This window comes from Chrysemys picta, chromosome 8 (genome assembly GCF_011386835.1).
Source record: "Chrysemys picta bellii isolate R12L10 chromosome 8, ASM1138683v2, whole genome shotgun sequence".
In the NCBI taxonomy this organism is placed as follows: domain Eukaryota; kingdom Metazoa; phylum Chordata; order Testudines; family Emydidae; genus Chrysemys; species Chrysemys picta.
In genome coordinates, this window is record NC_088798.1 from 82,001,512 (window position 1) to 82,029,406 (window position 27,895).

General features: G+C 40.5%; 1 protein-coding gene across 15 annotated transcripts in view; it reads right to left on the bottom strand.

The window, feature by feature from the left end:
- The window catches only part of TENM2 (teneurin transmembrane protein 2), a 1,090,181-nt gene that overhangs the window by 29,478 nt on the left and 1,032,808 nt on the right, over nt 1–27,895 (bottom strand). For 11 of the 15 annotated variants that reach the window (XM_065554888.1, XM_065554886.1, XM_065554893.1 and 8 more), the window contains 8 exons: nt 24,959–25,169; nt 18,092–18,211; nt 15,898–16,174; nt 14,750–15,017; nt 13,482–13,625; nt 10,029–10,278; nt 6,114–6,134; nt 1,359–1,591 (listed from right to left, as the gene is read on the bottom strand). In XM_065554888.1, coding sequence (XP_065410960.1) covers nt 1,359–1,591; nt 6,114–6,134; nt 10,029–10,278; nt 13,482–13,625; nt 14,750–15,017; nt 15,898–16,174; nt 18,092–18,211; nt 24,959–25,169 — 1,524 coding nt within the window. The remainder of the gene's footprint in view (nt 1–1,358; nt 1,592–6,113; nt 6,135–10,028; nt 10,279–13,481; nt 13,626–14,749; nt 15,018–15,897; nt 16,175–18,091; nt 18,212–24,958; nt 25,170–27,895) is intronic. The other 4 variants (XM_065554895.1, XM_065554890.1, XM_065554892.1 and 1 more) reach the window with 3 other exon arrangements.

The following is a 27,895-nucleotide window of genomic DNA, read 5'->3' on the forward strand; positions in this document are numbered from 1 at the left end:
GATTTTTCTCCTTGATTCTTACATGAAACATTCAGATTTCATTTCTCCTAGAAGACTCTATGTGTAATTCGAGAACTTGTAGGTTTTGACCCCATAGACATAATCAAAAATAACTGAGAGTGGAAGTGGTTTTCACTCAGGATGTTTTAAAATTCTTTGAGCTCCATTCCTGCCAACACTCAGGCCTGGTCTACAGTCAGAAATTAGGTTGGTATAACTACATAACTCGGGGTGTAAAAAATCCACACCCCTGAGCGTTGCAGTTAAATTGACCTAACCCCGCTGTAGACAGTGCTAGGTTGATGGGAGAATTCTCTCGTTAACGTAGCTAGCACCTCTCAGAGAGCTGGAGTAACTATGCTGATGGGAGCAGCCCTCTCACTGATTTAGGAAACATCTTCACAGAAACACGGGGGGAGGGATAGCTCAGTAGTTTGAGCATTGGTCTGCTAAACCCAGGGTTGTGAGTTCAATCCTCAAGGGGCCCACTTAGGGACCTGGGGCAAAAATCTGTCTGGGGATTGGTTCTGCCTTGAGCAGGGGGTTGGACTAGATGACCTCCTGTAGTCCCTGCCAACCCTGATATTCTAAGTGCTACAGCAGCCCCAGTGTTTTAAATGTAGACAAGCCCTTACACATGTGCTTAACTTTACACATGCCAGTAGTCCCATTGCATTCACTCAGGCTACTTGTGAAAATTTAAGCAACTGTGTAAGTGCTTGCAGAGTAAAAGCCTTTGTGGGGGGGTTTCTATTTGGTTTTAACAACACCTACTTAACGCAAATAATTAAAAGAAAAACTCTCTTTGCTAACAACTTGACAAACCCACCCTTTTAATTAGAGGGCTCCAAAGCCACCGATTTCAGTGCTCCAAGCAAAATAGTGAAAACAAGACTATATTCCTGATTACATTTGAGATGAAAAAAATACTTAAAAATTCCCCAAAATCCTTTATGGCTCCTTACTATAAATTATAAAGAAGCTTAAAAAGACAGATCCATTTTTTCCCATTTGTAGGAATAGGCTAATGAACATCAGAACTGAAATTAAGAAAAATACTACAGCAGGCATCCCTCCTCTTCTCCAAAAGGGCTTGTGTTTCAAACAATGGTGTTTTCTCCTGTCTGCAAGTTTCCTTTTAGGAGGAAGCCCTATTCAGTGAAATCTCCTTTTGCAGCAAACAGTGAAGGGGTAATAAAGTTTGCTTTAACTAAAGCATGAACCCTTGCCAATCCGCTGTGATTAAAGCACAGAATAAAAATTACCAAGCAAGTAGTGATTTAATTACTAGAGAATTATATCCAGAACCAGTCTAGCCTCAGACAATTGCTTTCTCCAGTCTCTTTTACTTCCTTTACCTCGAGGGCTCATTAGGGTTGCGTCCACTGCCTTCCCTCCATCTCCACATCTGGCTTCATCAAATGGCAGACACTGCTCTCCAGTCCCTGCCACCACTTCAGAGTTACCGGCCAGGTCTTTTGCACCAGTGAGGGATTTGACTCGGTAAATTCGTCGGCTGTTGGTGTCTGATACGTACAGTGAACCCGAAACGGGATCCACAGCCAGGTAGTATTTGTGGGCAGGGTTGTTGCTTTAGGAGGGAAAAACAGAAAACAGAGATGGCTGAGCAGTCTAAAAACATCCTAGACCTTTTGGCCGTAGACAGTTATCTGCCACTCAAAGAACTGGAAAGAACAGTTTGACATCTTAATATTCTGAGGGGTCTGAGTTACTTCCATTTAAGGACTTTGTTATACTTTCCTATTGAAACCCTTTATTTCCCACAGTGCTGATATATTACTGCTTCATTTGGGCACAATTCTTTTAAAAATACATTAGCTACAAGCTCTACAAATGGCTTGGCTTGTGTGCAACATGAACCAAAGAGAAGAAAAAAAGGAATGAAAAATAGATAATGTGTCTGGGTTCTGATTACAGACTGGTCAGTATTTTCTGAAGAGTGTGGCGCTTGCCCCTGCTTCTTAAAATCACTTTCTTGCAAAAGGCCCTTCCCTCCTCCCACTGTTATCCCTGTATGCTTGCCAGAAAGATGACTAACCCCTGAGTTAGATGGATAAATCTGGCATTTAGTGTTCCTAAATGTTAAGTATCAATGGTTGCATGCTCAGAAGGATTAGTACTGAAAAAGTGAGACAGTGGAAGTGCCTTGCTTATGGAGTGAAGCTCTAAATCCACTACCAACTGGGCTGAATTCTGCACTGTGTTGAACCAATGTGCTGAGGAAACACTTTTTTCCAGTGTGTACTATCACATCTCTTTATTATTCCTTTGCCAGGGACTGTTTCCATAAAGCAAATGCTTAATATATTGAAGTAAACTAGTAAAGAACATTAGATTCTTCATTCAGCACTGCTATAATAAGTTGAGAAAGAGGAGAGATGCTGCTATACTCTGATTTGGAAGCAGGGAGTAGTTGGAGGTACCTGCTCGAGGCCAAATCTCTTTGGTTCATCTCTAACTGTTGTCATTCTTGTAATTCCCTTGAAATCTCAGGAATGAGATCAAAGCACCAGCCTCTGAGTCATGAATACTCTGACACCAAATTCATGAGGTCTTACATAAGTAGAAAGTAGGTGCATAACAAATTTATCCTTAAACCAAGTTTGTTCTCATTTGTTCTTAAAATAGTATACAAAGTTGGCCATGTAACTAAAATCAGAAAGAGCCCAAGTATTTGGCTTTTACCTGGGCTACTTTGCAGTGACTAGTCATGATTTGTTATAAAAATGGATGCTCAGATGTATTGCTATATCTCTAATGAAACTATAATTTTTGACAGCTTATCAAATTCTGGAACTATTTTAACAAACCATCTGCAAATTGTGAAATTTCAGTCAGCCATTAACACATATAACTAGAGCTGGAACAAGATGGATTCACTTTAATGTGTTTTTAAACAAGATCTCTATTATATTTACCAGTCTTGTGAGCCTATGGTGACCTTATTTAAGATCAATGGAGATTTTAAAAGTGTGGAGGACAAATGAGGACAGCAAGAGAAAAGGCAGGTTACTTACCAGTAAATGGAGTAATTTGCCTCCAAAGATCCACACTCCTGGATTCATATGGCAAAAGTGCATAACTCCAAGAGTGAGGATATGTCAAGGCAAGTTATGATGGAGAAAATAAGCCATTTCTTCATTAGACTCTCACTGGAAATATAGCCACTGGCACCTTCTGCAGATGGATTATCAGCAGTACACAGACAACTGTGCATATGTGAGGACAGCCAGATTTTGGGGAGTGAGGAGGGACAGAGAAAACACTCTCTATTGTAATCCTCCTTCTCTGCAACAGACTGACACTGCCTGTAATATGGTATGATTCTGAGTCAATAGCACATTCTGCACTTTGCTCAAAAACAGTAGATTCTGGAAAGGAGATTGATTTGGCTGAAATTAAATGGGAAGAGGTAATACCATCTGCAGAAGACTCAAAGGACCATAAAAATGAAGAGATGGAAGTACAATAAATAAATAGAAAATACTTGGCAGTTTTATCCCATGCAAGGATCTCAAAGCCCTTTACAAAGATGGGTAAGTACTGTTATACCCATTTCACAGAGGAGGAAACTGAGGCACAGAGCAATTAGGTGACTTGTGCAGTGAGATCAGTGGAACAGTTGGGATTAGAACTGAATCTCTCAGTCCTTTGTCTTGTCTTCTACAGCATAATGCCTTCCCACCAGGTCATCTCATCACCTCCTCTCCCTTCCTCTTTCCTCACCAAAAGATATTTAACTGAATTTTCTATCTTTGCTTTGGATAAGTGCTAGGTTCAAGGAAAAGCCCTTAAGATGTTGACTTTAGCTAACAGGACCTCTTAGCTTTCCAACAGATAAACATCCAGGCTTGTTAGTTAAAAAAAAGTTTTAAATGTTGTTTTGATGCTTCCCCCTCTTTCATGCTGTTAGACATGCTTCCCTTTAACACTGAAGAGCAGGTTCTGTCACAATACTCACTTTGAGTAGTACCTCACTCTGCAAGTAGATCCTACTGAAATCGAGGGGAAGTAAGGTATCAAGCACTGCAAGGTAGGGTGGCAGACTCTAGCCCACAGAGGGTGCCTTCTGGTCCTCTTCCTCTCTATCTTTCTTATGCAGTCATCAATATATACACTGAACTCACCGCCCCTCCCTGCCATCAGAATTCCATCCAGGCTATGATCATGATGCAGTGATCTTATTCAGAGCATTCATTATCATTTGTTTCAGCAACTCACTGGCACAGATGCAGACCTGTTATATATGTGTTTGCTCTCCATTGTGAGCCGAACAAGGGGAGAGAGGGTGTGAGCCTATTCACCAAACTCAGCAGCAAGCTCACAAGATATGTGGGGCTTTTTTCTCCAAGTTTGATAATGGGGCAAATCAAATTTGGCAGATGGAAACTGATCTAAAATGAAGCACCTTCATTACGCCCACAAAGAGCTAATGGCTTATTTTCTCAAATACAGACATGACATACTGTATATACTGTACTGGAGAAATAAAGAGTTCCCAAACTTGCATTTGACTGGCTAAGCAGCTTTGGCCTCTCCCTTTGCCATTAAAAAAAATCCCTTGAATTCTTTATTAGATTTACATGAAGGCAGGGAATGTATCCTTTGTTTAAAAAGGTTTTTAATAAAATAATCAGTATTGCTTGGAGATACTCTACTACAAGGCCTCATCTCTTAGCGCTTACTAGTGAACATAACACTTAGTACTATGAGGTCAATGAGACTCAACCTGTCGGGAAGCAGGTTGCCTGGGAGTTGGCGTAGGCAGGAGTGGGTCTTAGAGTCTGATTCTCCACTCACTTACACCAGAGTAACTCCATTCACTTCACTTATTTCTTCAATTTAAATATTAAGAAAAGCTGCCATACACAAAGCTCTAAGCGTCCTAACAATTAGTCAGATTTACAACTGCAACTAATAGCCACCCACCAGCACAAATAATCATACAAATAATGAATTGACTCCGCCTCCCTCTTGATTTACTCCATTGTGAGAGGGGAATCACACCATTAGGCCACGTATACTGGGCTCAGGAGAGATGGGGAACCATCAGACTATGATCCTCAAGGGACCATACACCATCTGGGGATTGCAGAACTCTTCATATGCTGACCACTCTCCTTGTTTTACTCCTCCTCTCAATTGGGGACTGTGAGGAAGAAGGCACAGGGGCTGGCTATGCCAGCTGTACAACTGCTGGGGACACCTGGCTAGTGGGTTTAGTGTTTATGTGGTACAAAAAGAGTTTTCCCTTTAATGCCTATGAACTAGAACTCTGTTCACTGCCTGGCTACACTGCTGCGTAAGTCGTTGTAAGTTATGTCACTCAGGGGTGTGAAAAAATCACCCTGGAGCGACGTAGCTTACACTGACCTAAAGTGGTGTCTACTCTGCGCTATGTCAATGGGAGACGCTCTCCCGCCGACTTACCTTCTGCCTCTTGGGGAAGTGGAGTACTGAAGTTGCTGGGAAGGCACTTTGCCATCGACTTATCATGTCTTCACCAGACCCACTAAATCGATGTCACTGCATTGATCACAGCAGCGCCAATTTTGCTTGCCAGTTTAGACAAGCCCTTAGAAATGGATTCTAAACTCCAGTTAAACTAACTAATCAATTATATGACCAGACCACCACATTGTTAATAGTCAGTCAATAGAAAGAAAGAAAGAAAATCCAGAAAAAATTATTAATGAGTTGAAAATGAGTTTTTGACCCATTTCCAGTTCATTAGTGTCTTTGTGAACCCTGTCCAGCATTTTCAAAAGCTACTGCTGTAGTTTGCTTCAACCGTTTAGACCAATTACAGACCGCAGGTAGAAATGCTTATGTAAAAGTTAACTTTGGGTTCATTATACTTGCATTCCACTAGAAATTCCTAATTACTGTCAGAACTTATTTGGTTTCTTTTTGACTGCATTTCATAATTGCTAACGTTTATCATATTCATAACACACAATTAGCACATAAAAATGTTACTATATTTGGTACATGAAAAACATTATGTTACACAAGAAGCACAACACAAAAAGCAAACACAGTGAAGCAAACAAACTGTATCAAATTATATGGGAAAGAGCTTTTGGTCTTACCTATGTTTAAACTCTTTATTTCTTTATAGAAAGGGAACAAAAGGAAAAAAAAGAACAAACAGTTAGCTGAAGCATAGATGGTAAAGCATACATAGCATTTTGTTTTTATTTTACAAAAGGACACAAGAGAGGAAATCTCTCTTCAGCTCTAGCCTTAGGTTGGTTTCGGGATGAAGCACGCCAGGGGGTGTTGTAATCACCAGATAGTTCCCTGCTATGATACCCTCCCTCCAGGCATATTTTGCAAGACACTTTCTGGATCATTGAAATAATCACTATGTGGAAAGATGTTCATCTTGTGTGCTGAGAGAGAGGGGGGAAGAAGGTGGCAGTTTACCACATGGAACAGTGGGCTTAGCAGAGAGGTGTGGTTAATATACAGTGAAACCGGCACTAGGATCACTTCTAACAGTTGAAAGCAAACACTTTAAACTACCCAAAAGTAGTTTCCAAAAAGATTTTTTTTTAACCTTTAGACCAATTTCTACTAAGCAACACATTTTCCCCCTTTGGTCCCTGTGGTAGTTGCTTAAAGCAGGTTTGACTGTAAATGCAGCCATTGATCAAGAAACTCTCTAAGCTGATCAAAGTAATTCTTTGGTTACTGCTATTTGATAACAAAGCAATAAGAGATTGAACGACATGAACTGTGTTGTATCAATTGATGCCTAGTGTGCTGTCTAGGCACAAGGCCAAAAGGCAAGTGCCCTCTATATTCCCAGATGTGAATTAATATATTTTTTGTGCCTAGTGTGTGTTATTGTGTTTATACAATTTTGTTTAAAAATACACACTGAGTGGAATACCAATGATGTGCGTAACTCCTGAGCTGCAGCTCTTACAGCACAGTCGGAAGCTTGGAACTTTGCAAGGTTCACTCAGTAAATTGTGCCATGTAACAGTCCTGGCTCAAACTTCTTATTAGCCAGTGATATCAGTTGATGTCTTGGGGTAATTTTATACTGCTTGGTGAAAGTGAAATATCAAGCATGATTCTGTTCTTGTATACAATTTTACTCATCGTGATTTACACTGCATATGTAAGACCAGATTGGTATTTGTTATCTGCCACAAATGAAGGACTATTTTGGTATTAATTATGGAAATATTAGAAGCTTTAATAAAATTGCAAATATGCCAGTTTGGGATTCTGATCCTGTTCATACCTAAGGGCCCAATTCTTCAAACCCCTACTCATGTAAGTCCTATAGATTTTAATGGGACCACTCTTCTGAGCGAGGATGTTTTCTATGAGTAACATTTGCAGGACTGGACCCAGATTCCTTTCTGAGAACACAGAGTTAAACCGACGAATGTAAGTCCAAAGACTGTATCAAGCCTGTTGTAGATTTTCAACAGTACCCAACATGAAATAGCTTCATTGTTCATTGCTAGTAGTTGTTACAGAGGCCACGAAAACTATGCTATGGAAAACAGACTAATAAAAGACAAGGGTAGCCGGATAGAAACTTAAAGAAAGGATAAGCACCCTGACCTTTGCTGATGTGCTTTCTTACTTTTTTGACATATTCTAAAGAGGCTGAGATTGATACTTGTTCACCTGCACAGCCAGAAGGGAAGAGTGATCAAGCAAGTCCTCTTGTAAATTTTGGGCCAACATTTTCAAACTTGGAAGTCTAGTGCTAGGCACCTATAAAAGTGACCTGATTTTCAGAGATGCTGAGGTGACATGGAAATAAATGCCTGATATTAGGCGCCTCAGTTTGAAAATGTTGGCCTTTACTTATAAAGATTATAGAATCATAGAAATGTAGGGCTGGAAGGGACCTCAAGAAGTCATCAAGTCCAGTCTCCTGCGCTGAGGTAGGACAAAGTAAACCCAAACCATCCCTGACAGGTGTTCATCCAACCTATTCTTAAATACCTGCAAAGATGGGGATTTCACAACATCCTTTGGAAGCTGATTACTTCTTGTCCTACCTTCAATGGACATGAAGAATAATTGATCACCGCCCTCTTTGTGACAGCCCTTAAAGACTGTTATCACATCCCCCATCAGTCTTCTTTTATCAAGACTAAACATGCCCAGTTTTTTTAACCTTTCCTCATAGGTCAGGTTTTCTAAACCTATTATCATTTTTGTTGCTCTTCTCTAGACACGCTCCAATTTCTCCACATCTTTCCTAAAGTGTGGTGCCCAGAATTGGACACAGTACTCCAGCTGAGGCCTCACCAGTGCTGAGTAGAACAGGACAGTTACCTCTTGTGTCTTACATACAACACTCCTGTTATTACACCTCAGAACAATATTAGCCCGTTTCTCAGTTGCATCACATTGCTGACTTATATTCAATTTATGTTGCTCTATAATCCCTAAATCCTTTTCAGCAGTACTACCACCTAGCCAGTTATTCCCTATTTTGTAGTTGTGCATTTTGATTTTTTCCTAAGTGAAGTACTTTGCACTTATCTTTATTGAATTTTATTTTGTTGATTTCAGACCAATTCTCCAATTTGTCAGGGTCCTTTTGAATTCTCATTCGGTCCTCTGAACTGCTTGCAACCCCTCCCAGCTTGTGCCGAGCTATGTGTCTGAAGGCAGGCTACAACCCAACTGGATGAATTAAATTAATCATATAAAATGAGGAGTCAGAGTGCAATGATGTTCTACAATGATAAATGTTTATGGTGGGTCACACAGCCACACAAACTACCTGCTCGGAACATATACTGATCTGCTAATAGGAAGCATGTCCAGTTTTATTTCACATCTGAGGATAAAAATCGTAAGTCTGTTTTCTAGAATGATGTTCCCAGGGGTGAAGAGGCATTGATGTGCAGTGATGCACAAGACAGGTGTCAGGGAATGGGCTTAAGCATAGAGCGACCCTGATTCTGACCTCACTTATGCTAATATAAATCAGGATTCACTCCATTGAAGTTAACAGAATTACATCAGTGGAAAACTGGTGTGAGACCAGAACCAGGTTCATCATCTCTTCCCAGCCCAATCATTTTGTTGTGTTTCTCAGGCACTGAAAGTGAAGCGATTGGTTATTGGTAGTATCAGAGAAATAGGCTAGCTATTCGAATTCTCTTGAGGTGTTTGTCAGCTTTTTAAAGTTTACAAGAGCAGTAGTTTGATCATGCTGCATCTCTTGACAGCCAACAAGTGAGCTGCAGAAGGACCAAGAAGGTGTTCACATAGGATCTAATCATATAGTTTTTCCTCACGTAATTAATTTGTCTCCAGAGACTGAGCAGTAAGAGTAAGGACTAGTCACAAGGGTAAGGGTTTTCAGGAATGGCCCTTTCCTCTCCCAGAGGGAAGAAAAAGGACAGTGAACAGAAATGGGTGAAATGGTCCACTTACACTGGTGCCTTTTCTATTTATGTGACCAAATCTTCAGCAATTGTTTGTGCACAGTGAGATAATTTTTAAGAATTATAGTATCCTGATTATGCATGTGGCTCTGTGATATCAACCTGATTTTAACTGCACTGACCATATCTAAAGGAAGATATTTAAAAATGTGGGGAAGGGGGAAAGGAGTGGGGACAATGGGCACAAAAAAATGTTGATATCAAAAACTCTTCTGAACTCACAAGGCTTTTAAGCCCTGGCGTATTGCTCTGGCTCACCAATGATAGGCAGTCAATCCCATAGTCTTGAAAACTAGGTAGGCTTTGTCTAATAGTAAAGGGAGATTGTATTAAGTGATTAACAAAAAGAGATAAGTTGATTTCTTCTTTGATCATCTTCCATTTTTTCTCTATTAATATTCATTGCTCTATCATCCATATATATTGAGCTATGCTTTTCTGTGCCCCATTTCTCCATTGGAAACTTATCAGGTGGCAAGTGACAATGTTTTAGAAAATTATAAAAAGGAATGGGAAAGTCTGATTTCAGCACAGGTTACATAAGTCAAAGGGCTACGTTTGACACCTTACCTTAATTCCAATATACTGGTGACATTCCTAGATGGGAAGATGCGCCGAATATAGTTAAAATCCCCAACAAAGAGGCTTCCATCAATTCCCACTGCAAGTGCCACAGGGGCCAAAAGCTTGTTTCCTTCTGCGAGACCATTGCAACTTGGACAGGAGATGCTCCTTCGGCGCCCGTTCCCCATAATACTGGTAATCACGGCTGGCTGCTGAGTTAGAAACCGATTCTCTCCACTGCCTTTATGCAATATACCTAACAGTGAAGGGAAATGGAAGTGGTTACTATGATAATTTGGAAAGTTGACCTTTAGAGGGCCTGCTTTTAACAATTGATGTGACACTGGTTCAGGGATGTAAGGTGAAGTGCCTTCAGTTGCATGGTCTCACAACATTATAGTGAGGAGAGGGATAGTTGGTGTTTTCAGGGCAGCCTGAGCACAAGAATTACTCAACTAGCAGTAAAGTTAAAGGTGTAATGTTGGGTCGTATTAGAAGACACTACAAGTCATTATGAGTCAAACCACTGTCATACATCTCTTTCTTCTTCCACCCTACAGAGGCGGATTAAAGGAAGGCTACAGTTATAATGTCATCAACTAGAAAGCAAAACAAAGAGACAAAGAACTGAGAGCACTTGCCCCTGATAAGCTTAGCCCCTGAGTTTCCTCTGCCTTCAGTTTATTTTTATTATTATATGGACACTCCTGTGTCAGCTTTCCTGTCCTCTTCCTTCTTTGCCTCTCCCTCTCGCTGTCCTTCTCACCCATGCAAGGACAGGAAAAGAGATGAAGGGAAAGAGAAGAAGGGGAAAAAGGAAAAAGTCAGAGACAAGAGCAAAATGCCTGAAGAGGCTTTCAAGGGCTAGAGAGAAAGTGTGGAAGGTAGAGGAGCATCCCCATTTCTGAGGGTGGGAGGAATGTCTGAATTGGGACTGCCAACCACTCTGAGGGATAATGTGAGTCCTGCCTCTTCTAGGTCTGCCAGGATACCCCAGCTCCAAACAGCACAGAAAAGCTACTGCTAACAATGTGGTCAAATAGTATGGAAAATACTGTAGGAAACTATCAGCTGCGTGTTCATTTGGAAATCCAATTATTACATCTTCAAGTGAAGAGGTTTATAGCACGGCCGTGAGTGCAGCTGTCACCACTGACAGCTGTAACAACCATGACACCATATGCAAGGGTGGAATGCACATGCTGGTACAATGCCACAAAGCTCAACCTGCCACATAGCATCCATGAAAGTATGTGTTAAATAAACTGACCTCACTGATTTTGAAAACGACACCTAGGCTTCTTGTGCAATTAACTATTCTGCAACTTGCTCATGCAAGCAACAGAAAGAAGGTTCCTGAAAAAAGTTTGCGAGGGTCACAAAAAAAGATATGCTAAGTCTCCAACTCCCTTAGTCCTATTGGTAAAAAATGTGAAGAACAGGAACTGTTTTAGATCTGCCTGCATAGCTATTAGCTCAAGGCACTTAAAGTCTAAGACAGAGAGAGAGAAACAGAAGAAGTGATGACAGGAATGGACCAACAGGAATAACTGGAGAGAAAGAGAATAGTTAGCAATTGCATATTAAGTAGTTAATGGAGCTTTGCTTTGTTTTGCAATGCACAATTAACAATGTTATGACTGTAGAGGTATTTATCCTTTTTCAGACTAAGGCTATGTCTCCCTATATGTCTGTGAAGCACATGGCCCATTTTAGGTGCTTGTTCTAATATAAAGAATACTAATAATTTAATTGCTAAAAAATTACACAATTACATGGATCATACACACAAAGTGGTACAGTTACAGCAATAAAAATAACTTGTGTGCTGAATTCTTTGACATTTAAAGCCTCTTACTGACCCACAAATGCCACCTAAACTCTTTTTGACCAGCTTCTTGGGAATCTCTGGTGGCATAAGACTCCTTAAAATAAGTTTTTCACAAATTGACAGAGCCAATACTTCAGTTAGCTCATTAAACAGACATTTACAGTCATAGTCAAAACTGGCATTTACCAGAGTAACTGCTTTAACATATCAAAAAAATAGTGGTACCATTATCTAAACCCAGTCTCCACTGTCTTCTCAAGCCTGTACTTGGCTCTTCTGGAAATTATTTCACCCTGGCTAAAGTCTAGTCAAATAAATTTGATGAAAGAAACAGCCAAAAAACTCAATACAACTAGCAGAACCAGAGTGTGCCAGAAGGTAAAAACATGGAAACACTATTTCTATATAATTTACCTCTAGAACCCAATGAGAAGAGGGCTGAAAAGTTAAAGTTACAATTAAATCTACTACCCCGTTTCCTGATGTCTTCAAAGCTGATGCAAATATTTCCACAAAGTGTCTGATGCTTGAAAACTGCTTTTACTTTCTATGCATCTCCCTCGCACCCAGTGGAAAAAACACACAAAGCTCAGACCCTGTATGCCGGAAGAAATTGATCAAAGTATTTCTTGTTGGCTTTTGTGGTACTAGCTAACTGTCCTGACACTTTCTGGTTCCTAGTATTGCAAGTTCCTGACACCATGGTAGGTTCAAAGGAGGTGTTTTTTCAGGTTTGCCTGGGATAGAGTTATTGTGCAATGAACTAGAACTCTCTTCAGTTGCTAGTGCTGCAGCAACATCTTTGTGTAGCTGACTGCTTGCTGTGGCTGCAGAATGGATGGCTTGAAGGAAATGTAAACATATTCACACTGAAGAACACCTAAATGTTGCAAAATTTTCCAAAAGGAAAAAGTGTGGAAGGAGAGATTATTTATTGTTTTTAGAATTGACCCAGTAGGCCACGGTGTTTGGCTTTCCTTGGGTGGTGGGGTAAATGGATTTGTTTAGTCAACCTGACATCATACAACCGTTGGCTAGATAACTTGGCAGTGTCTTTTGCAGTAGATCTGTGTTAGCATCAATAGGGGACTTCAGAGTCCTCTTCTGATGTCACTTGGTCTCTCTGATTGCCACATCCCTGGCCTCTGTTTTAACTTCTCTAAAAATCCTGTTCCCTGTGTCCAATTTGTGTTTGATATTATGACTATAACGGGTCTCGGATTTCCCAGCTCACCCAGTTCATGTCTCTCAGTTTTCCCTAGGTTTATCTTTCAGGAGGATTACAGGAGCCAAAGGCAAAAACAAGGAATCAGGAAAAGGCTCGTGGAACATTGGCAGAATAAGGGGAGGAAGAAAAAGGATCAGTGGCGCAGAAGGAAAAGCTTGGAAATTTAAGAATGTGCTATTCTGTGGCAGGGTAAGAAGCGATTCTTGGAAAATGACACAATTATTCTTAGAAACAAAAACAGTTCTGACTTTACCAAACTTTTCAGAAATATAGTGAGAAAAGCAGTGGAACTGGATTTTTCAGAATTTAAATATAAACCATGGAATGAAGTTTTTACAGATGGACAGAAGTTGCTATGATGGCATGTAGTTCAGTAAACACATGGAATCAGTTAACTCACCACTCTTGACATTAAGAACATGATGTTTATCCAAAGACCAGCCGCCTAGATTTGAGGGATCTAGTTCAAAGCCTTGCAGCAGCGCTGTCCTCTTCTCCCATAAGATCAGGCTGGGGCACGTCTCATATTCAAACCCAACAGAAACTGGGGAAAAAATGGTGATGATTATTGCATAAGCAATGGACGAAAATGACTGGACAGTTTTTCAAATAGTAAAACAACTGGTTTCCAAACAGTAAGACAACTGGTTCCCAAACACTTTCTATGAGATGGAGTGATTATGCTCTCTTTTATTCCACAATATTAAACTCAGATCTTTGACTTAATTCAACCTTGAAACTTGATTCCCTTTTACTCTGTAGGGACCTGATGACCTTTTCATTGAATAATTGGCTTTGGGAAGTGACCAGTTTGATGAGGGGAGAGAGGGAAAAATCATTAAAAAAATCTAATAAAAATTCTGCTATTAAATGACAGGACAGGATTTTACTTTTAATTAGCCTGATATTCACCAGATTTATTTATTATATTTAATGGCATTTTTTTCATATGGTATATAATAGCTCATTTAAAATGGGATTATAGAAGGCTTGTATTGGCATGTATATGTATATACACACCCATACACTACATACATTAACCTGGGATCTGTGAATTATTGGGAGAAGAGGTGCTATTGTCTGCAAGTCTTTAGAATAATGTGAAAGTGCAAGAGCAAGCAGATCTTTAAAATACGATTTTCTTTCCAGATTCACATTGCTTTAATGCGCATTTGTAAAATCCTTACATCAATTGTTCACATTTTCAGGTACAACTATAAAAGTTACAAAGTTTTTAAGGTCATTTCTTTTGTTGCTTGCTAGAATAAAGATCTCTAACTATGCAATTTAAAAATGGCTATAAAAGTGCTGGAATGACCCCTGCTAGAAAATACCATTTTAATTGTAAGCATACTACAATACAGGCAAGCACTAACAACAATATACACTAGATTCCAAGTGGATTAGAGTATGCATGCCATTCCAAAGGTTAGAATCACTTTTTACCAAACAGGATATATGGAGACCAAATTATTCCTTCTACTAAAAATGTGGATGAGGCTCAATCCTAGGATAAAACTGAATAAAGAAGGCAGAATTTGCATAGTTTGTATTTGGTCTATAGGTAAATTCTTGCAACAGTCCTTATTTCAGTATTCTTACTAAATCAGCCATTATAAGCACTACATTATCATTTGAAAGTTTTAGAGTTTGAATGTCATGACATACCTACAGCATCTGACAACCCATAAACCTTCTGACCATATGCATCAGTTTTGTCCCAGATAAATGTATATGCCAAATTAGGGGATGCCTGGAATGATTTTTGAAACAGATGCCCTTCCACTGCTACCATCAGATGAACTTTAATTAGATTCAGAGGCACAAGAGATTGGGTCATAGTGATCTTGAGCAAAGATTTGTATCCAGCAGTACGGGAACTCAGATAACAGAGCTTTATGTTGGAGCCAGGAAACTCGATTTCTTCATGAAGAACCTGGATGGAAACACAGAATAGACATAAAAAGAACAGGAGTACTTGTGGCACCTTAGAGACTAACAAATTTATTAGAGCATAAGCTTTTGTGGGCTATAGCCCACTTCTTCGGATGCATAGAATAGACATATTAAACTTGTCACTGTACACTTTATTTAGAAGAGATATCTGTTTGCACTTTACTTAAGAACTAACAACTTTCTACAGTTGAAAATTTGTATCCTTGCCATGCTGCAGTAATACAGTTTAGGTTATGATTTCTGGATTAATAATTGTGTGACACTATTATGTTTTCATTTTAAAAACAGTCTGTTGGAAAAATTGTAAATAAAAACAACAGCCTTTATTGCTAGTTATATACATAGGGGCCACAAGAGGCTGCAATTATACGAACCTGCGACTTCCACTGGCAATTGGTATAAAGCAAAAGGGATGCCAAGATGGAATAAACCAGCAATAATAATAATACCAGTGTAGATCATTAAATAACCCCTTATCGTTTATCCCCCTGACTAGCATAAGAGAAGGCAGCTTGTGGTTAGTTGCACATACAAAGTTTTTGCAAAATTCTCTTGAAATAGCCTCAGCTATAGTTAGAAATACACAGGACTTGATGTACAATGTGATAATGAGAGGCAGTAGGAGAGAGTGTAAGGTAGTCGAGAGAGATGCCTGGGTGAGATAAGCCTAGCACAGCTTCTACAAGCTTCATTAGAGAAGTCTGTCTTTTAGCTCATCTGTTAGAATCAATACACAAGGGTCCCAGTTGAAGTCCAGTGAGTGGATGGTGAAACTCTGATAATTGGGTGCATCATCTCTGATGTGTGGCTATCACAGTGAGTGATTGTTTCTACATTCTTTTCACTCCCACAATTCATACCTGGGTTTCTGGTACTATGGGATTCCGCCCAGGAGCATCACTGAAGAATGTTGAAAGTGGCGATGAAATGATGACTGGATCAGGACGGACAAAGCCACTTAAGTCGCAGCTGGGAATGGAGTTCTCCTCAGTTTTCATAACTAGTGTATCCATGGCGTAGAAGCTATTCCATGGCAGCCATACCGTCCTTTCCTGACTCATGAATGGGGCTCGCTCAAAGTGCAGAGTTAGGGAAGCCCCACCGTTTGCAATCAAGTCAAACCTAGGAAAATGTGGGCTTAACATAAGAGGTGACCAGATTGAATAGTTCCACAGTGATAGCATTCCCAGCAAATGGAAATTAACGATAAGCTTTAAAACACACATCCTGGCTCAGGCTATTCACAATGGGAAGTGGAACTGTTAACTTCTAAGCTGCTGGTTGAAATTCAGACATGATCAGCAGTAACTTAGGCTATGTCTACACTGGGCACTTTACAGCGGCACAGCAGTGCTGTTACAGCAGTGCCGCTGTATGGTATCCAATGTAGCTGCTCTTTGTCGGCAGGAGAGAGCTCTCCCACTGACAAAGCGCTGTCTACATTGGTGCTTTTAATCGGTAAAACTTTTGTCGATCAGGGGTTGTTTTCACACCCCGACCAACAAAAGTTTTACTGACGAAAGTGCAGTGAAGACATGAAGTCACTCTTACAAGTCTATTTCTTAAGGGAACAAAGGTCCACCTCCGAAAACCACTACCACCTCCACCAGATCTGATGTTAATCAGCACCCTCGTAAACATTCTCAGCAGAAACTGCAAGGGCTTACTGACCCTGGATACTGAATTATCTTTTCTCTCAAGGTCTGTCCCCCTGGAACAGCACTAGTGTATGGCACTGGTAAAGAAGTGATGGGAAACTTGTGCTGTTTCTGTTCTGTGGCTCAATAAAGAATTTTCGTCTACAGGACCAGTGATCTGACACCTTTCAGAAGCACCAGAGACAACACGTAACTGTTGATAGTGGGATGGGGGTGGGTGGGAGCGGGCACAATTTAAAGGTTCTAGTGGTATGCAGCAGGGCTCAGGACCGGGCATATAAACCTTGGCAGGAATCAGGGAGCATGTTACTCCATGTGCCCCACACACATCACCTCTAAGAAGCACTAAACATTTACTCTGAACTCCCACCCCAAATATGATTTGCACGTGTAAATGTGCATGCCCATTAGCCCTTGGAAATCTGGCCTCAATAAATAAAATACTCACAGATCTTTTTTGCAAGAGAGCTAGAAAATGGTTAATTTTTCATGTATTATATTGTCTCTTGGCAATGCAATGAACTGAATTACCAGTACATGGAATAATGTAAAACAATAACATAACAGGGCCTGATTCACAATTGAGTTACTCCAGTGTTACACCAGAGTAATGCTATTGATTTCAATAGCATTACACTGGTGTGATAATATAGTAATACGCTGGACTGTATGAAAATTCACGTATCCCCTGTGTTGATTCATGTCAATTATTCCAATTCAAAGTTTTTTGGACTATAGATACACATAAAACTGCAAATATTTACAATGCATTTACCATAGATGTTTTGTTTTAGTGCCATGTCCAATAAATTAGATAAACCATGACACTTTCATTTTTGTTTGAGCTGAACTGGTGTGCATTTCAAATCAGATGATACAAGAGGGAAAAAAGCAGTTCTTCGCACAGCGGGGAATTGTCTAAGTATATTCAATTAGAATCTTTTGATTATGTTCTACCCTAAAGAAACTCTAAAGATAGTGGATCTTCAAAAAGGAAAGATAGAGGCAGAAGGGAACTTTTAACAAAATATTCTGTTCTATAATGATACTTTTTTTCCAACAGTGTGTTGGCCTGCCTTGCATTTTAAAATGAAATATTTCTGGTCTCAGCTGGATATTGCAGTAGTCCACAAATGTTTTCATAGATACAGAGCAATTTATTTGAAAGGAAGTCTGACTGCTAACACATTATTATCAAAAGTCAGCCTTTTCATATTTACTTTCCGTTAGTATTCAAAATGCTATGTGAAAAATTACTTTTGTGTTTACTTGATAGCTGTTTGGCCCAGTAGGAATTCTATGCATGATACCACATGGTTCCACTAGATAGCACCATCTGTTAATCTGCACAGATATTACATACTAAGTAGGTGCAGAATGAAATAACTACACTTACGTGCCATCCTGACGAGTGATTGTGTAGCCGTACTTTGGATACTTGACAAATGACACATTGACTCCAACGAGTGGAGTCCCATCTGTAGTCACTACTTGGCCTCTTATAAGAGACACAAGACTGAAAAAGAAACACAATTAATGTTAGCTATGAAAACAAGGGTTGTGGTGTTTATAAACAGACTAGGGACACTAATCTGATCTCATTTACTCAGTGTAAATCCGATTTACTTTGGATTTACACCAACACAATTCAGAATATTGCCCATATATTTATTTATTTGAATACATATTGATCTGAGTTGAGTGTGTGTATATATATATATATATATATATATATACACACACACACATACACACTCAACTCAGATCAATATGTATTCAAATAAATTCATAGTTAATCCATATAGAGAGGCCTATATTTGCTGAATGGAGATGAATGTCTTTATGTGGGTGGGTGAGCTGTGATTATTGAACCATTCCTCCAGGTCTGGTAGCACTTCGATGTATAGAAAAGGAACGCCACATGACTCATTGAAGTAAGAGCTTGGAAGGTCATTCTCGCAATAAAAGATTTTTGGATACATTTTCAGAAGTGCCTAAATGCCTACATCCCATTTTCAAAAGAGCCTAGGTCCCATTTTCAAAAAAGACTTTGGCACTTAGGGCCATATTTTCAAAAGTATTTCAGCACCTACCCTGTTTCCCCGAAAATAAGACAGTGTCTTATATTAATTTTTGCTCCCAAAGATGCGCTAGGTCTTATTTTCAGGGGATGTCTTATTTTTCAGAAATGAAAAATGCCTTATTATCGGTGGATGCCTTATTATCGGGGAGGTCTTATTATCGGGGGGATGCCTTATATTACAACGAGAGGCAAAACTGTAAGTAGGCCTTATTTTCGGAGGATGTCTTATTTTCGGGGAAACAGGGTAAACATGCAGATAGGAGCCTTATGGGTTTTCCAAAAGCACCTAAGCAGTTTAGGCACTAAATTCCCATTTAAATCAAAACTAACAAATCTCCTTAGGTGCTTCAGAGAGTCTCAATAGGCGCTTATCTACATCTTTAGGAGTCTAAATATCTTTGCCACTTTGGCTCTGTGTGTCAGATTTACCTCTCAGTTCCACTGGTTTTACATTGGTACAATTCCACTGATTTCAATGGAGCTACTCACCATTCACACCAGTGTCAGTGAAAAATTAACGCGGTCCGTTTGCTTTCTGACAGTTTATTTTCCATTGGAGAATGTTCTCCTAACTTTTGAACTTTGTCATATTGTCTGACTATGAGATCACTAGAATTGTACAGAGCTATTCTACCTTCCCTGTCAGTTTTTTTCCCCTTCCTATGGTACTGAGCTCTCACAGTCAACTCCTATAATCACTCCAAAAAGAACAGAGGTGGGGAGGGGATATCTGTAGTTTTCACAAATAATTTTCCAAATTAAGTTTTATGTAACCTCATCCAAGTTGTAAGTGTCTGACATCTTGCCCTGAATCCTGATTTCCAATACCTTGTTTTCACTCAGCCAGTAGGAAAACAATTGGGAGTTTGTTTTGAGAAAGGAATAAGTAAAAACTGAGCAGAGATTTCACTATTCAGCCCCAACTGAAAACTTTTCATTTTACCATGAAGCATTTTCAACATTTTCTACCAGCTTCAATTTGCAGCTACACAGAGAAAGCAGATAATGAAAAGCTTCATTTCTGAATTGACCCCGTACTGGCAGGTCTGCAGCTGCTCGGCGGCCTTAACAGACTTTAGGTAATTTGGCAGACACAGATTCTTGACACCTAAGGTTCTTGGACTGAGTCCCAGTTTTAAGACTAGGGGATTAAACTGACCTGCTTTTTGCCAAAACTTGTCAAAATTCACTTGAATTTTGGGATAGGTATACTGCTTTATGTTATTCCTTATAGATCAGTTACTGAAGGGATGCAGACCTGAGAGCACATCTATCTTTATTAGCAATACCAAAGATTATTTTTAGACCTTTTTATGAACTTTGAAATGTTTAAAATGCTCTAATGTGAATTTCTAAGTGCACTCCACTGGCTATTAAACAAACGAGTTCTCATTTTTCTTTTATTCCATGCACATTGTAATATTCTCTTGATATCAGAAAAACATAACCAGTTCATGAAAATAATCCTATTACTTTTTAATGATTACCACACCAACATTTCTTGACTTTCTAGGTCAAATATTAATTTTTGAAATCATTGTATTGTAACGTGATATTGACCTCAATAGAAATCCATGCATGTTGCAGACCATATAATTGGGAATACTTTGGAACAAGCCAAGTATCTTCACATTACTGTTTTTTCTCAGATTATTTTATTAAATATATCAATCATGCTTTTAAAATGTTGTAGAAAAATAGCTTGCATCACATGTAATTTTTAACAAGTCTGTTACTTCAGATTCTTCACACATGCCTTTAATGTACAGTAAATTTACAAACAAAAATATCAGAAAGGCATGATATAGGTTCATTTCTATTTATGATTATTCACCTGCAATAATAATAATACCACAGATAAGACAAGCTAACAAGTAAATTATAGTGATTTTCCATTGATGCCATTTGAATTTTTTTTAAATCTGTTTTGTGGGCTATTGCCTCTTAAGCATGAAAATAATTATATTCCTCAAACAATTTTCTTCCTTTTTTCACATAATAGAAGTCAAATGTGAATGCAGTACAAATTAACATGGTTCGTTTTTGTTCAACAGCTTCAGACCACCACATCTTTGTCTGTGTACCAGAATGAGCAATGAGGTAAGCATCGTTTGGGGAATTATGTTATTGATTATTAGTTGCTCCTGCAGAGTCAACAGGCAGAGCAAAAGATATTTTGTAGAATTGTAGTGCCTATTTCCTCCCCCTTCTTCTCCTCCATTTCTTTGCAGTGGAGTGGCACAAAGAGCTCAGGAGGAGAGCGATCATTATAATTCATGGGACTTCCCTCCAAAAATTAAGACAGCTTTAATGTATGCAAAAATTTGGGGCCTAACCCCTTGACAGCATTTCTCTGAAAGCTATGTTGGCACTTTAAACCCCCAGTTTCAGCATTTCAGGCTTGAACACAACCATTTGCTTCTGTCCATAATTTGGCATCTGCGATACCAGTCTGGGGTAACATTTTCAAAAGTGCCTAAAGCACAGATCCACAAAGGTACTCAGACACCTAAGCCCCACTTTCAGGCACCGTTGCAATCCACAACCTCCCTGCTCAGCTGCCACCTACAGCCAAAGGTGCCTAAACTCACTCGACACCTATGTTTTTGCAGTAAAAGTTCCCTGGGAGCCTCTTGGCATGTGCTCTGCTGCCTCACGAGGCACCTTTCCTCTGCCTACGCCTCAGAGTGATTCACCAACTGGGGGAAGGCAGTCAGTCAGCTGCCTGAGTTGCATGTGAGGGGCAATCTGGTAGGAGGGCTCAGAGGTTGCTTAGATCTACACAAAACAGCTAAGGGAAAGGAGGAGGAGGAGGATGACCTCTCTGATAACCTATAGGATCCTCACCTAGGATGTGGGAGACCAATCGTTCAGGTCCTGCCTCTGCCTGATGAGGGGAAGGGATTTGAACAAGGATGGGCAATCTCTCAGTTGAGAGCCCTAGCCAGGGGGCTATGGGATATTCTGAGGTGGGTCTCCCTCAATCTCTCCAATTCAAGTTGTTCCACTTCAATTAATTATTTTATTAATTGGGTTAGAAAGAGTTAGAATGACTCGAGAGTCAGTGGTTTGGTCACTCACCTGAGAGGTGGCTGATCCCTGTTCAAATCCCTTCTCCCCCTCAGGCAGAAGAGGGACTGGAATTGGGAGTGCCCCACGTCCCAGGGGAGTACCCTAACCATTGGGTTAGAGGTTATAAGGCAGCTTTTGTTCCTCATCCTCCAATAAGATGCTCCACATGCAAGTTAAGCAGAGGAGCACCTATCTTCTCCCAGTCATGGACTGCTATGAGAGACTGGCACCTCCCTGCAGCCCAGACTTGGATGCCCATCTCCATGAGTGGGAAGGGCTTGGCATACAACCCTCTCATCCACATTGCCTATTGGCTATCTTTGGTGGACAGCTGCCTAGCATACTGGCTTTTGTGGATTGCATTCTAAGGCACCTATCTCTCCCCATTCATTGTATTGATGGCCTACATGCCTAACTCAGGTTTGTTGATTGCAGTGCTGTTCCTGTGATTTTCTAGGCACCTAAAAGATAGGCATCATGATGCTCAGCATCTCAGTGCCTAAGTCCCTTAGTGGATCCAGGCCTAAGTGATTTAAGAGCCTAAGTCCTATTTTCAAAAGAGACTTATTCACTTAGGGACTAAGCAGCAATTAAATACCTATGATTGGCCTGGGTCAGCTCACTGATGCTTGCAGGGCTCGGACTTGGGGGCTGTAAAATAGTGGTGTAGATGTTTGGGCTCAGGCTGGGGCCCTAGCTTTGGGACCCCATGAGTGGGGTGGGCCCCAGAGCTCAGTACTCCAGTCCAAGCCCAAATCTCTACACAACAATTTTTAGCCCCGCAGCCCAGACCCCGCAAACCCAAGTCAGCTGACCTGGACTAGCTGCGGCCGTACCTCAGGTCTTTTATTCCAATGTAGATGTGCCTGTAGGGGCAGGTTTTCAAAGGTATTTAGGTTTCTAAGATGAAGATAGGCACCTAGTGGGATTTTCAAAAGACCAAAGCAGATTGACTATCAATGAGAGTTACATGCCGAATCTGTTTAGCTTCTTTTAAAAATCTCACTAAGTGCCTATCATCATCTTAAGGTCCCAAAATACCTTTGAAAATCTGGTCCTGAGTAAATTAAGTCCAATTGATTTTTACTTTTGAAAATTTAATCTTAGGTGACTTGCAGCAACATTTTTAAACCAAGCCTGGGATTTTCAAAATAGCCTCACTGACTTAGGCACCCAAATTCAATCAAAATTGGGCACCTATCTCCCTTGGTCACTTTTGAAAATCCCAACCCATATCCACAAATGTACATTGAGCTATTTCTAAGTTAGAAGCTTGGAGAACAATACATTGGTTACTTTTTAGCTTGTGATTTATTTTTTTTACAATTTTTATTGTTGAGTAGGAATTGTTTTTATAATTATTAACCTCTTGTCCTTTCACTAAAATTTATGCACACAAGCCCAAATTTAATTTTCCTGACTTGAATTGATGAATTGATAGTGAAGGTAAGCCAAGAATGAAATTTCAGACTTCCTGGGCTTAGACTTTGCAAGCTGTACAGTTTGTAACATGGGAGACTGACCACAGGCTCCTGCACTACTGAGACACAATGTGTGAGGAGAGTTAAAGTGGTAAAGCTTTTGGGATAGATTTTTAGCATTAACTTTAACCCTCCTCCAATTTGTCAGATTGTGTCACCGTGTAACTGTGAAACAAAATACAACTAGATATTCTAAACCATAAAAGCAAAGAGAAAGGATAAATACCTATTTCAATTTTATATTTTAAAGTCTGACCCTGACTGAAGTCATGCCATTTCTACTGATGTCAATGGAAGTTCTGGTTAAACTTAACTTTTGGCCTGTGGACAGGATAGCTGCACTTACAGTTTGTATGAGGCACCATGGCTCAGTGGATAAGACATGGGATTGAGAGTCACAACACCTGGGCTCTTTTGTCAGTTCAGCCACTGAATTGACCATATCCCTTCTGGATACGTCGCATAGCTTGGTGCATTAGCTGATCTGTTTCTGCTCTTGGCCTGTTTTTTTCCTTATGCACCAGTAAAGCAAAAGGCAATTTTTAGTCTTATTTACAGAGTTGGTCAGTTAATGTCAACAAACATTAAATTTACAGAAATATTTTTCATTTTTCAGACAGGTCACTTATTAATTGCTAGGGTTTTCTATGTCACCCATTGCTGTAGTATCTGAGCGGCACATGGATATAACAATGCTTTGTTTGGTACATAAGGAAATATTATCTCTACTTTACAGATGAAGAAACTGAGGTACAGATACATTATGACTTGCCCAAGGTCACCCAGGAAGTCTATTGAAGAATCAGGAATGAAAATCCAGTTCACGGATACCCAGTGCCGTGCATTAGGCACAAGACCAGATGCAGCTCCCTCTTCAGCTTTGACTGGGAAGATATGAACATAATGAATGTATTCATCAATTTCTTAAAGTTTCCCTATGAAGGGCTAAAATGCAGACACATTTGAATAATATCTGTAAATAGGAAAACAGTTTTTTTAATCTTATGGGGGCATCACACATAAATGAATGATGAATTGGCTTTTAGATTATTTATAAATAAAGAATTAGGAAATAATGCAGAGCAGGCCCAGAGCTTAAAAGAAAGAGGAAAACTGATCTGATATGATGGTGTTATAGTGGGTCAGCTAAAAGTAAAATGGATTTATATAATGAATAAATGATAAACCAAAACAAAGATATCTAATTTACCGTAATTTATCTTTAAAAAAATCTTACTTAATTATTCCAAAGTTGTGTTTCAATATTTGTCTTATTCATACCACACAAAAGACAGCTGTCCTGTTAATTGAAAACTAGTATCCATTTCCTCCCTCAATGTAAATCCTAGAGTTCTCATGAGTTAAAATTCCAGGCTACTCCTTCTCAGTATAGAGAACTTAGTGTTAGACTCTGCCAGGGTGATAGAACGCAAAGTGTAATGTTATGAAATAAAGGCAATATTAATAAATTGTGACAGAATGCCCACAGTAGGATTGTTCCCTGAGACAGAAACAGATATAGCTGCTGAAAGCACCATTTCACGTTAAAACATGAATAAAATCTCTAGGAGGGATGTTTCCATGCAGTGTATCCAGGCTGATGTAATGAAATATTTATGGCTGCTACCTGCTGTTGAAGGGATTTTCTCCTGGAATTATGTGAGTGCTGTCCTTCCCCACTAAGAGCTTGATTCGATCATAGAATGACTTCACAGTTGGAGAACCAGAGTGGCTCTGTTGTATGATGTCAAGAGGATCACGTGAACCACGGCACAGCAGGCTATTCTGACACGTAGACTGGAGACAGCAATCTGGATCCAGGCAGTCAGTGAGGCCATCTGAAAAGGGGGAACATCAAAGTTCAGCCAGCTGTACTGTGCTACCAAATAATACTTAGTGCACATCTTCAAAGCACTGGACAAATTTTAACTGCTTAATCCTTGCAACAGCTCAGTGAGGTGGGGTTAAAGTCATTGTACTCATTATATAGATGGGAAAGCTGAGGCTGAGATACTTTTCTCAATCAACTCCATTGATTTTGATGAGGTTAACTCGGGGTGGGCAAATTTTTGGCCTGAGGGCCACATCTGGGAAAAGAAATTGTATGACTGGCCATGAATACTCACAAAATTGGGATTGGGGTGCGGGAGGGGGTGTGGGCTCTGGTTGTGGATGTGGGCTCTGGGGTGGGGCCAGAAATGAGGTGTTCAAGGTGCGGGAGGGAGCTCCAGGTGGGGGAGTAGGGTGCAAAGGGGCGGTGAGGGCTCTGGCAGAAAGTGCAGGCTCTGGGGTGGGGCTGGGAATGAGGGATTTGGGCTGGGATCGAGGGGTTCGGAGCAGGGCCAGATTGGCAAGGAGGTGCTTGGGGCGGCCACTCTGGAGAGGGGCGGCAGGTCCAGCTATTCAGCGGCAATTCGGCGGATGGTCCCTTACTCCTGCTCGGAGCGAAGGACCTTCCGCCGAATTGCCGCCGCAGATCGCGATCGTGGCTTTTTTTTTTTTGGCTGCTTGGGGCAGCCAAAACCCTGGAGCCGGCCCTGGTTCAGAGAGTAGGAAGGGGATCAGGGCTGGGACAGGGGGGTTGGGTATGGGGAGAGGCTGTGGGGTGCAGGCTCCGGGCAGTGCTTACCTCAAGCGGCTCCCGGAAGCAATGGCCATGTCCCTCCTCCAGCTCCTATGCGGAGCCACAGCCAGGTGGCTCCTATTTGCTGCCCCATCCTCAGGTGCTGCCCCTGCAGTTACCATTGGCTGCAGATCCTGGCCAATGGGAGTTGCGGGGGCAGCGCTTGGGACAGGGCAGCGTGCAGAGTGGAGCCCCCTGCTGCCTCTACACATAGGAGCCGGAGTGGGGCCATGCTGCGGCTTCCAGGAGCTGCGTGGAGCAGCCCCCGACCCTGCTCCCCAGCTGGAGCGCCAGCAAGCCGCAGACCCCACTCCCCAGCAGGAGCTTGAGGGCCAGATTAAAATGGCTGGCGGGCCGAATCCGGCCCACAGGCTGTAGTTTGCCCACTCCTCGGTTAACTGCTTACCTACACTAGTGTAAGCGAGAGGAGAGTCAGGGCCAGTGAAGCTACGCAACTTCTTTGAGGCCTCATAGCGGCTTAGAACAATCGGTCTGAACAAAGGACAGAGGACCAGGGAATTCTTTACTGACCCTTTGTGTTGCCGGATTTTCACTTTTGCTTGTTGGAGGGTCTGCTGTGGGTTTTACTTATTTTTTTGGAGGAGACCGCAAATTGGAAATATTTTCATGACCCAATTAAAAGAAAAATTATATTCTCTGCCTATTTTGCCAATTTATGAAAAAATGGGGATGGGGCTGCAGTTGGGATGCTTCCTTTCAAACATTCAATTCTCTCCTTCCCCTTCCTCCACAAATTTGAACTGTTAGGCAACAATGTGCTTGGATAAGAAGGGCTCAATCATACTGTTGTTGAGTTCAGTCAGCAAGCTCTATACTATGTCATCCATCTCACCTGCCCTTAAGAAAATTCTAATCTGTTTAGCAGCAGCAGAAATTAGAATGGAACCTTCAACTGGGAGACAGTTCCCAACCACGCATATTAGCCTGCTGAGTCAAAGTTGGCCCTACATTTAAAATACATTGTAACATAATTTTACGTATTACCCTTTTCATTTGGTATAACTAACGTAATTGAAATGTGTAATTTTATTGGCGTTCCAGTGTAATTTTGCTATTAATGTCCAATTGTTTTAAAATATTATCTTCCTTTTAGCAAACAAATGAAAAAGTTGCATTTATTTACTGATGTAAAATTATGGAAACTAGCCACTCAATTTGGAATACATTTAAGCCTGTAAAATTTCAGGTAGACTACTTTAATTTCAGAAATTCTCCCTCATATTAGAAATCTGGACATCACCGTAGGAAGCAATGAATGGCTTGGATACATACTGAATAATGTAGTCCACAGTCATGCCATTGGGTGAGTTAAGACCACATACTTATTTCCTTATAGTAAGACGGAATGAATATCCCAAAATCTTTTATCTTTTACCAAATTTTTGATATACAAAAAGACTGACTGTATCAGGAGTAGAGGGGTCCTATTCAGAGCTCTCTGAATTTTGCAATTAGCATCTTATGTCCCATGGATAGTGCTTGAATTGAGTGATGGCAACTGCAATCAAAATGACTGCTTCTGATTTAAAAATAAAACTGCTGAGGTACGTTGGCAGTGTTTTCATTCAGCATCTATGGAAACTTCTTAAGTTAGATGAACTCCCTTGTTGTTAGAGATATAGATTTCTTTAAGGTCAGCGGCCTGTTCACATTAGGAGCCCCATTCATCTTGGAGCCCCTTCTATCCTGGAGCTGGGAATTTTTTTTCCTGCAGTCCATTTACCACCCACTTTATATAATCAATGTGAGGACATCATTGGGTTCAGATAATAACTCAAGACAGTTTTCCTATTAAGCTTTAAGCCTTTCTTCCTCAGCATCCTGCTCTTTCTGGGTTTGTGACACCTTCACAACCACGAACTTAAAATTCTCTACTGTTTAGTTTGCTCAGTGCTTTTATTCAGGCGACTGTCAGTCAAG